Genomic DNA, 10,327 nt, shown 5'->3' on the forward strand with positions numbered 1-10,327 from the left:
GTCCCTTGAAGAAACAAAAATAAATTCCTATGGAAGCATGAAATGGGATGATATCAACAATAATTCTTTTAAATGTACCAGAAAAAACAAACTTCAAGCATTTCAATATAAAATCTGTCATAGAATTCTTTCCCCAAACTCTATTTTATTAAAAGGCTAAGACAACATCTAGTCAGATTTGTACCTTTTGTGAAAGAGAACCAGAAACATTGGAACAAAACAGTGAAGCACACTGAGTGTTATTTCATAGTCCAACTTATTGAAGAATTTACAGCTTGGTTTGCACTTAACAAAAATCAATTTAATTTTATATCCTTTCAAGATGTAGACATTTTGTTTGGAAATCCAAAGTTTGGGGGAAGTGAACTTGAAAGTTGAGTGGACTCAACAACCTGATCCGATAATAATCTGTCTTTGTGATTTGAAAATGCCTATTTCTGAAGCAACCCTTGAAAGACACATTAGACGCTGAAAAATCCTGTTTCAGTTCACATTTTTAAAGTGTCATGGCTTTGTTGGGTAACAAAGAAGAGCGACGGACAATAGATACACTGGTCCAGGAATTTCTGGAAACACATACCTTACAGAAGGAGTAGGTTTGAGCCATGTTAGACTAGATCAACCCCTTCAGTTTTCACAACACCTGCAGTGCTCTTACAGAGTAGATTTTTTAGATATGAGAAACCTGCTCTCATGAAACAGACATGACCTCTTTTGGTTCCTAGATTTCACTTTACCGAAGTTTTGCTGTATACACTGTTTTCTTATCTTATAAATTTGGTAGATAACGGTATCAAACAGCAGCATACTGCATAAAGAGGCAAATTCATAATGTTGCTGTCTTTACGTCACGATTGTAATATCATAACCATACGATGTCAAATAGTATGCAGTGCCATGCTTTTTCTTCACACACTAATGTGTTTTATATTGGAATCAACTTCTTCCAACTTCACTTGAAAAATAACATAAACAGAAAATTCAATGATTTCTCGTTTAATATTGTTTTAATCTTGAGTAAAATATTAATACTCCATCATGCTTATGAGATATATACATGTATATACAAAATTCACAAACCACCTGGAGAAATATTGGTTGTTTATAAAGAAACCAGGAAAATCTTCTGTTTATCTATCTATTCACAATAGCATTATTCCATCTGAGTCTCATTTCATTAATGGTACTGGCATACCAAATTTCAGAACACAACAATTATTGGCATGAAAATCACAAAAAAACAATATCACAGATGAACAATTCAATCAGAGTGGTATCACAGCAGGTAATGCTTATTTGATATCACATTTGTAGTCACTGATGCTGTCCCTGAAAATTATATCCAAACACTGTCAGCATATAAATGTGCATTGTAGTATACGATACGGACATATCATTTACTTTTAGTGAGACAATATAATGAAATAAGGAGTACAGCATGGCCGAACAATATACACCTGTCCCGTGCCAAAGCAATACTCAAAATAATTTTATCTAAACGAAAACAAATGTGGACATCGGAATACTGCAACAAAATGTCAATAGGTCGAATAGTTCTTCTTGTTTTGATGATAAATTAAAGCATAACAAGTTTTATAAAAGACGGACTGGAAATAGCTTGATTGCTAAAATGACTGAAGGGCAATACCTCTTTGAAATACTGACATTATTGTTGAATATAAATGACCTCAATAAAAACGCAACCTCAAATCAGATTTAAAAAAAAATTGGTTGGATCTGATGAGATATCAGGATAAAATAAAAACATTAATAAAACCCAAAAACCACAATTCTATGTTCTGATTATAAATCAAAAATAATTAGTTTAAAGCTAAGGGAGAAGATACCCCATCTGTCCCCATACAGGACATTGTTGAATCCAGCTGCCATCAGGGAAAATACAATTTTATGCCATGGTTCTAATGCTTACAAAGTTTGAATGAAACGATGGACCACTCATTGATGTGATGCCTGGACGAGACTTAGTTCAGGAAAACATTAAAAGGCAATACAGTCTTATCAAACTGACTTTTGAGAAAACACAACTTCTATCCTAGTGATTTAGCCTACCAAGTTTGATAGATTGGTTGAAAACTGTGGCAGCGAGACGGAGTGGAGGACAACGCTAGAAAATGTCATACTAACTGATGGTTGTATAAAATAATGAACACAAACATATTTACAATCAATATTTATGGCAGTTACATCATACGCTCTGCTGCAGCTGCTGACGAAATAAAATCTATGAGTGGAATGTAAAATATTTCATCCCAAAGGTTGGGTTTCAAAACAGCATAAGAAGTAAATAAAACAGTTTATTATTGATTCAGTCTCTCTTTGTTATTTATTGAAAAAGTTTTACAATTTTTTGGGTATGGAAGTAGGATGATAACATGGGTTAAAATATTACATAATGCTAATGCTGCTATTAATCAGGGTGGGAATTTATCTCCATTTTTTTCAATAAGAAGCGGTTGCCGTCAAAGTGACCCTATTGCACTTTATATATTTATTCTGTGTGCTGAAATTTTGGCAGTTAGATTAAGAAATAATGGTGAAATTAAGGTTATTGATATTGATAACTGTCCAATACTTCTGTCTCAATATGGGGACGATACTTCACTTGCCCTAGATGGTACAGAAAGGTCATTTCCTGAATCAATTTAAGAACTTCTTCTAATGCAAAGATATCAGGATTGAAAATGAATATTTCAAAAACTCTGGTGTATGGATTGGTTGTAAGAAATACAGTTCTGAGAAATTTATTTCAGAACTACATTTACAGTGGGGTTGAAACAGTTTCTCACATCTTGGAATTGAATTTCATGTCAATTTGAACGAGATACTCAAGTTGAACTTTGATCAGAAACTGATTCAACTTAAATCGCTCATCAGAACATGGAATAAAAGAATATTGACTCTAATTGGTAAAATCAACATCATTGAATCATCACTAATTACACAGTTTAATCATTTGTTTATCTCAGCACACAGCACACAGCACACATTCAAAGCACTTGATCATCAGTAAAGTTATTGCCATCTGATTTTCAAACGTCAAACAACCAAATCTGCTGGGGAAGTCTTATATTTCAAGTAGATAGTAAATAGAAGTCATATAATATATTTAACGTCCTAATTATGATTAACAGGTGTAGTCATTCAAGGAAATGTTGGTGTTACTTGTATGCATGCTAGGCGTTTCTATAATTAGGAGAGGCACCTGCGTACATGAAGGTTTGGAGTGTAACAGGGTGGTCTCCTATGTCTTCTATCATTCAAGTCTTTGGGGTGATAAGCCAAAAATCAACACTTTGAACAAGATCTTTTAAGATCTATGGGCAGGATAAAGGTAAAAGATAAAGTTATCTTTCCGCTAAATTATTTTGGAAAAACTAATATGGAAGACATTCAAAATGTCATTTGTTCACAAAAATTTGACATTTTTCTCACAAAATGCTTAAAAATCAATAATATCTGCAGTATACTTTACTGTTTCAGTATTTTGATATTTAGTTTCTGGCTCAAACTTTCCTATTTTATTGAAAGAATAATTTCTTATTTGTTTTATGACAAAGAGCATTCATAGTTTAGTAATTTAGCTACGTAATTAGCTAATTAGGCAAGCATGGCATTGATTAACTTGGATTAAATTTAAAGCCAAGGGAACCAACTTAGATGGCACAAAGCAATGTGTCGGTGAGTGGTCTCGAAGGGTGAAAAATCTTTAGGTTGACCTCTATGGGAAATTAGCATTGTTGGAAATCCAACTTTTTACAAATTGTTCTTTTTCGTACTCCGTAACAGGGAGAATAAGAATGATGTTTAACTACCATGTACTTGAATGAGTGATAACTCCCGCCGACTAAAAATCGTAAACATCACTTCAATAAGGGCAGCATGATCTACACAAGGTTTGTATATCCCACGTTTATAAAGGCACAAGGTTTGTATATCCCACGTTTATAAAGGCACAAGGTTTGTATATCCCACGTTTACAAAGGCACAAGGTTTGTATATCCCACGTTTATAAAGGCACAAGGTTTGTATATCCCACGTTTATAAAGGCACAAGGTTTGTATATCCCACGTTTATAAAGGCACAATTTTCATTGTGACAGGATCATCTATGTTCCTTCACTGGACTTCTTCTTTTTTTCCTCGGGAGATCCATCGTTGTCATTTCGGTCGACAGATACCACTGTCTTGTCGTTCTTGGGATCAAGGAAGTCCTTTCCTGTCATGTCTGTGAAGTTGGTACATTCAAGAATGGCTGAATTAGGGACCTGAAAACAGACAGCAGGACACATGTTTATAAGGCAGACACATATATGTAATCTAGAACATCTGATTAGAAGCTGTGTTTTACATGTACATATGTACTTCAATCAAGCAAGTGACCAAAAGAAAGGGGCGGGTACCTTATAAAGAGGTGTGTACTGGGGGTGATGGTGAACCAGGACTGGGTTGTTCGAGGCTTTGTTGTATGCAGTGAGGAAAGCCCATCGTCTATGAGGACTAAAGTTTGGTCCACTTGTATGGAGTAAATTGCAGTGGAAAAAAAGAGCATCCCCTTTGAAAACAAAACAGATTTTGTTACACAACATGCATATTGTTTTACAATATTATACAGTGAAAATTCCTCAGGGGGCATTTTAGTACAACATTAGGAAACCTAGTTATGATAAAAGTAAACCAAAATACTTATCAACTGTAAGTATTTGCATACCAAGTGTCGTCGATGAAGTTTTTTCAATATTTTGAAATTTGAATTTGAACTATGATTCTGTTGACAATGTCGGTGATATCTTGTTGTCCTCAAGACAGTTATAATACATATTTGTTTAACTATTTTCTAAGTATCTAATATTAGTTAGATTATTTACATAAAGCTGCTATAGAGTTTGTTCTCACCAGGTTCCATCTCCACCACCTCCAGTGGACATTGTCCTGAATTCTTGATGTCCATAACTCTGTCAATGTCAGCCCCTGTCTGGCCAGCTACCATCAAATGATCTATCTTTCCACACTTGTGGGAAGCCCTCAGTATCTGCAAAACAATACTTCATCAACAGTATAATCACTACATTCTCTTTATTAATATGTTTCAAAGATCACATTTGTTTTTAAATGTACCTTATGCACCTTTCACCTCAACTCTAACTATAAATACACTTAAGCATCTTGACCCAATTAACTATAATTACACTCCATTGACCCCGCCTCAGTTATTTCATTACCTAAAACTTCCACACTTCCTTTTACTAATCCATTTAATTTCACCACCAATAACATTAATTAGTAGTTTTAATTAAAAAATGCTATTCATGGTCCCTTCCTTTCTGGCATATTCATAATGCATTAAAATGCAAAGAGAGATAAAGAGGAGTCTCCTCGTAGAAGCAGGTGACTACACTACCTAACACCATATGGAAGTCCCATCACATGTTGTGAAAAGTAACTGGAGTCAAGTGCTTGCCCAAAAACACAAACATGACAGCATAAAATGGCCAGTGATCTAAGTTTCCTGAGAATTATCGAACGGCCCCGAATGGAGATAAAACCATCTACCTCAGACGTTTACCTGAGGCTGCAAATTCAGATACTCTACTGACAGATCTGTGTATCCAATCAGTCAGCTCTTAAGTAAGTGGGGAGACAATGGCTGTACAGGCTTTACTGTATTGCTTTACAAAATGATTTTCCCTGTACATGTAAATACATCACATACACAGAGTCTGTAATAGTTGACATGACAGCATTCACAGAAATTATGAAAAATGAAGAAAATACCTAGAATGTACGCTAAATATAATCTGGAGAATGCCCTCTAACATTATGTAATCGTGTGATATTACATTAGATATGCACTGATACAAACCAACTCCGTTATTTATCTTAAAATTGTGTAATTCTAAAGATTTCTTATAACTGGCGTAATGCCACAAAGATTTTCTAGAGCAAAATGTTTTACCTCTAAACAGCCATTTTCTTCATTGCATCTGTCAATAGCAATGAAAACAGTCAACATGTCGGGAAACAGACATCCATTTTTGTACCAGTACCTGAAAATATGACGATATCTAGTTATACTAATACAACAGTTAAAGTAACATTCCAAAGTTCCTCAGCTGGGAATCACATTACAAAGACTTGTTCACAGGTCTAAGATTAAGGTAAATCCATTTTAACCATATATATATATGAAAGTAATAAGCAATACAGCTCACTATATCAGCATACACTACTGCACTCCTTATATGTAGGGAAGCGTTGTCTATAAGTCTGCCCGTATAACATACCATGACATGTCACCTGGGGGTTAGAAAAAGTTTTGTAGTGCTAAATGACACTATGCTGTTCATCTTCAACCCACCCTACCTCCGATAGCTATGTCAGGAGACAAAATGGTCTGCATATAACTTACCCATAGTCCTGGTGCCAAAGATGACATCCTCCAGTCTCTGCATTCTTCATCATCAGCTTTGTGTGATAGTGGTAGACATCCCCACCTAGTAACTGTCAACACACAACAAATTTTGGAATACGTAGTAATCCAATACTCTATAAGACCTTAACACTGAAATCTATAAAGATAATTCCAATGAGAAAGTTTATAAACATCGCAATATCATCTTCAGTAATTTAAGTTTTAGTCATACTCTTTATAAAGTACTCTTCGTCTTGTTCACAATCATATACTTGTCCCATCTTTTGCCATTTTTTGAAAGAAAATCTCTCATCATCGGAGAATGAAGACATCCCTTTAACTTTGAACGAGACATTGTCGTAAAAATCTTTATCAATGGACTTTCCAATGTTTCTTTCAAAAGAAATTTAATTTTCAAATTAACATCTGTGATAAAAGACCGAAATAACTGAAAATAACTTATATATACATCTCCGGGGGAAGTTATGTCTGGGAATAAATAAAAAGTCGGAAGGTGTTTGGAGGTTGTTAATATCTCCCTACGCTCTCCTTTTTTATTTAATTACCTTAGAAATAATTATTTCAGTCTTTACTACGAAAACATGTCTAATTGTTTAACCTCTGTATTCAATTTCATAAGTTTTCAAATTATACAAACATTACAGAATATTGAACCATTTCCAGACAAAGAACATATTTCACAGTGAAAGTCCTAATTTACACTTATGTAATAATCACAGATTTCCTTCGGCATGCACAAGTTCACCGTTGTTGTGATGATCTGTTCTTACCATTTCACAAGTGTTCACCATTTTTTCACAGCGTGCCACCATTCCTGTTACATCATTGCCTGGATGACTCCAGAGGGCTAACCTACATTCCCTCCCATCCTTATCAGATATCTGTCGGGTGTTAAAATGACATGATTTTCAGTTCTTTCTCTTCCTTGTAAAATCTGTCAGATTTCTCAGGTGTCGATATACAGTCAATCAGGGACATATATAATACATATATTGTTATATGATATATGTATCTCTGAATTAATGTTTATCTTAAATATTCACAAACTTTTTATAACAAGAAAATGTAAAATTAACAAAGTTGACTTGCACACATACAAAAAAGGACGTTTTAGCGAGCTTGCTTAAATTCTCTCCGAGATATCAAAACAAAGATACATTTTTAGAATAAAGTGTACAATGTTGAGTTTGTTCCTTTCTAGTTCTAGAATTAAAACAAATGTTTGGCATTGTATAAGATTATAAACAATAAAATGTGAATGCATGAGCTAAATTTGAAATTTTTGTTGAAATAGATGATTTGAAGACTTCACACAGAAGTTTCAGTCTTCTGGGTATGTGATTTCTTACTTTATAGCTTTTGCCTGTTACACTGTCATAGTCCTCCAATGCCTTCTTGATTTGCAAGAGCTCTTTTGAATCCAAAAAGTTTCTACAATAAAAGAATGTTAAACATGTAAAAATATATATCCATCTTGTTTGTCTGCCCACCAGTGTATCTAATCATAACTGAATCTACCAAGTCCAGACAGTATGATTGGATCTACCAAGTCCAGAGAGTATGATTGGATCTACCAAGTCCAGACAGTATGATTGGATCTACCAAGTCCAGACAGTATGATTGGATCTACTGAGTCCTTACAGTATAACTGGATACACCAAGTCTATTACTGAATCTACCGAGTCCATACAGTACGACTGGATTTCAGAGTGCATACAGTACGACTGGATTTCAGAGTCCATACAGTACGACTGGATTTCAGAGTCCATACAGTACGACTGGATTTCAGAGTCCATACAGTACGACTGGATTTCAGAGTCCATACAGTGCGACTGGATTTCAGAGTCCATACAGTGCGACTGGATTTCAGAGTCCATACAGTGCGACTGGATTTCAGAGTCCATACAGTGCGACTGGATTTCAGAGTCCATACAGTACGACTGGATTTCAGAGTCCATACAGTACGACTGGATTTCAGTCCATACAGTATGATTGGATCTACAAGGTCCGGAGAGTATGATTGGATCTACCAAGTCCAGATAGTATGATTGGATCTACTGAATCTGTTCTATATATAGTAATTCTATTGTGTCCCTTTAGTATAACTGTATGTACTGAGTAAGTACAGTAAAGCTTGATCCACTTTGTTAGGAAACATTGTCTCTCCACACACCACCATAATTGTTACATTATGCAACCTTCCATTAAATATTATCTTGTTCCTGTCTGGATTATCAGTTGTATGCTTACCTAAAATATTAAAAAGAGCAATAACTGAGAAATCTTACTGTTCAAATAAAACTTCAGGAAAAAGAGAATTTCAAAACATTTACCTGACCATGATGTATCCATGTTCGTCGAAATCACTCTTCATGCTGTCAACCACTTTCAGGTCTCCATCCAAACACTTGTACTCTGTCAATAAAAACATTATATTTGTCACACAAAACGATATTTGTTTCAATAGAAAAGTGAATGGAGATCAAATATGGACAAATGTACATTCTAATTGACACTTTGTTAATTTAATTATTTATATATATGCATGTTTGATGTGAAAAGTCTTTGGTGTGAATCTTGTGTCAATGCATGCCTCAACAGATGAATATTTTATCACGCAAAGCCTTAAAGTTGGTATCTTTCCGCATGAGTGCACACATGTCAATATCAATATAAATAGCATTTATCCATGACTTATCCTTCATCTAAACATTTCATTCATCAGACATGCTGACCAAATTTTACTGATTAGCTCCTTAAGGATCAGTAATCCAAGTTTTCTATAATAGGTCCCTACCTTTGACACAAAGTGCCCCCTCTTTCTGTGAATTTCACATACCTGCAGATGTCATGATGTGCTGGAATATAGATTGATCTTCTCTAGATCACTGAGGCTCCTGTCAAAATAATTATGGTACAAGCTTGATTTTCTGATCGAAAATTCTTAATGTACATGTATATCATCCACTTAATTGATTTCTTTCTTCATAATACAAATATGGTCTGAGCTGCATATAAATGGCAAACGTCAAAATTGAATTCATATTAACTATATAGAAAATGAAAGCTGCATTTTGGCAAGTAGTTTGTTGTTTAATTCTGCCTGACACCAACGTTACGTTGAACTCTGCCTGATGAGGTATGACAAAATATTTACTCCGCACAGAAATACAGTTTCAAACTTCAGTGGATATAGGAGCAATTTTATGAATTTTCGTAAATAAACATGTTCTTTACAACATATTCAAGAGACCTAGCGGCCTTGATGGTCACCTCAGATAAGCAATATTGTCATGAAAAAAGAAATTGTGACATTGATGATCATAAGCAATTGTCAATGTCTACAAACCATCAAAACTCTCATCATACACCGATAATTCTTACTATATTCAGTGTCGTAATTTCTGTTTCCTGACACTTGATAACTACCCTGTAACCTTTGTATTCAATATTGCTTATCTCAGGTGACCGTCAAGGCCACTGGCTGTAGGCCTCTTGTTTAAATAAATCTTATAATATGATAATATTTGCATTGATATATGTACTTGTTTGATGGCAATTCGTTGTCATAGCGTATCTAGCGAGAAATGGTTCTTAACGGGTCAGAAACTAATGAGCCGAGGATGTATATTCATCTGCGTACCGTAGTCTAGCGGATTGTGTTGCGTTTATAGATAGCACAATAAACCTAGTGATAAGTATACTTGCATTAAATGTGACAGGCTGAAAGAATATTTCAATTTTGACTTTACACAACTACACAGATATTTCATTGCAACAACTATCAGACAAATGTACACTGATATTTACATACTTTTGTACACAATATCAAGTTGTTGAAGCTGCCGATTATTTGAGGGATAGGATGGTGGTGAAA

General features: G+C 34.7%; 1 protein-coding gene across 2 annotated transcripts; it reads right to left on the bottom strand.

Annotated features, from left to right (window-relative positions):
* Nucleotides 1-980: 980 nt before the first annotated feature.
* LOC132554397 (L-proline trans-4-hydroxylase-like) lies at nt 981-10,317 on the bottom strand. Of its 2 annotated transcripts, XM_060218705.1 has the most exons (10): nt 10,265-10,317; nt 9,290-9,347; nt 8,784-8,865; nt 7,800-7,881; nt 7,221-7,331; nt 6,427-6,518; nt 5,974-6,064; nt 4,914-5,049; nt 4,421-4,572; nt 981-4,285 (listed from the first exon to the last, which is right to left on the bottom strand). In XM_060218705.1, exons 2-10 carry the CDS (start codon nt 9,300-9,302, stop codon nt 4,127-4,129), a joined length of 918 nt encoding a protein of 305 aa, XP_060074688.1. In that variant the 5' UTR covers nt 9,303-9,347; nt 10,265-10,317; the 3' UTR covers nt 981-4,126. The 2 variants fall into 2 exon arrangements, with proteins under 2 accessions (XP_060074688.1, XP_060074689.1); XM_060218706.1 differs by lacking the exon at nt 10,265-10,317 and having other exon boundaries at nt 9,248-9,325.
* Between the last annotated feature and the right edge of the window lie 10 nt (nt 10,318-10,327).

The sequence above is a fragment of the Ylistrum balloti genome, unplaced genomic scaffold (genome assembly GCF_031769215.1).
Source record: "Ylistrum balloti isolate Yb309-2 unplaced genomic scaffold, AGI_CSIRO_Ybal_v1 Utg370402, whole genome shotgun sequence".
Taxonomy (NCBI): Eukaryota; Metazoa; Mollusca; class Bivalvia; order Pectinida; family Pectinidae; genus Ylistrum; species Ylistrum balloti.

What these genes read in the sequence shown, in the direction of transcription:
- LOC132554397 (XM_060218705.1), bottom strand. An exon ending in AAGAAAATGGCTGTTTAGAG is followed by an intron (nt 5,050 to 5,973) that starts GTAAAACATTTT and finishes ATTGTTTTGCAG; the next exon opens with ATACTGAGGGCTTCCCACAA. An exon ending in AGTACACACCTCTTTATAAG is followed by an intron (nt 4,286 to 4,420) that starts GTACCCGCCCCT and finishes GTCTGTTTTCAG; the next exon opens with GTCCCTAATTCAGCCATTCT.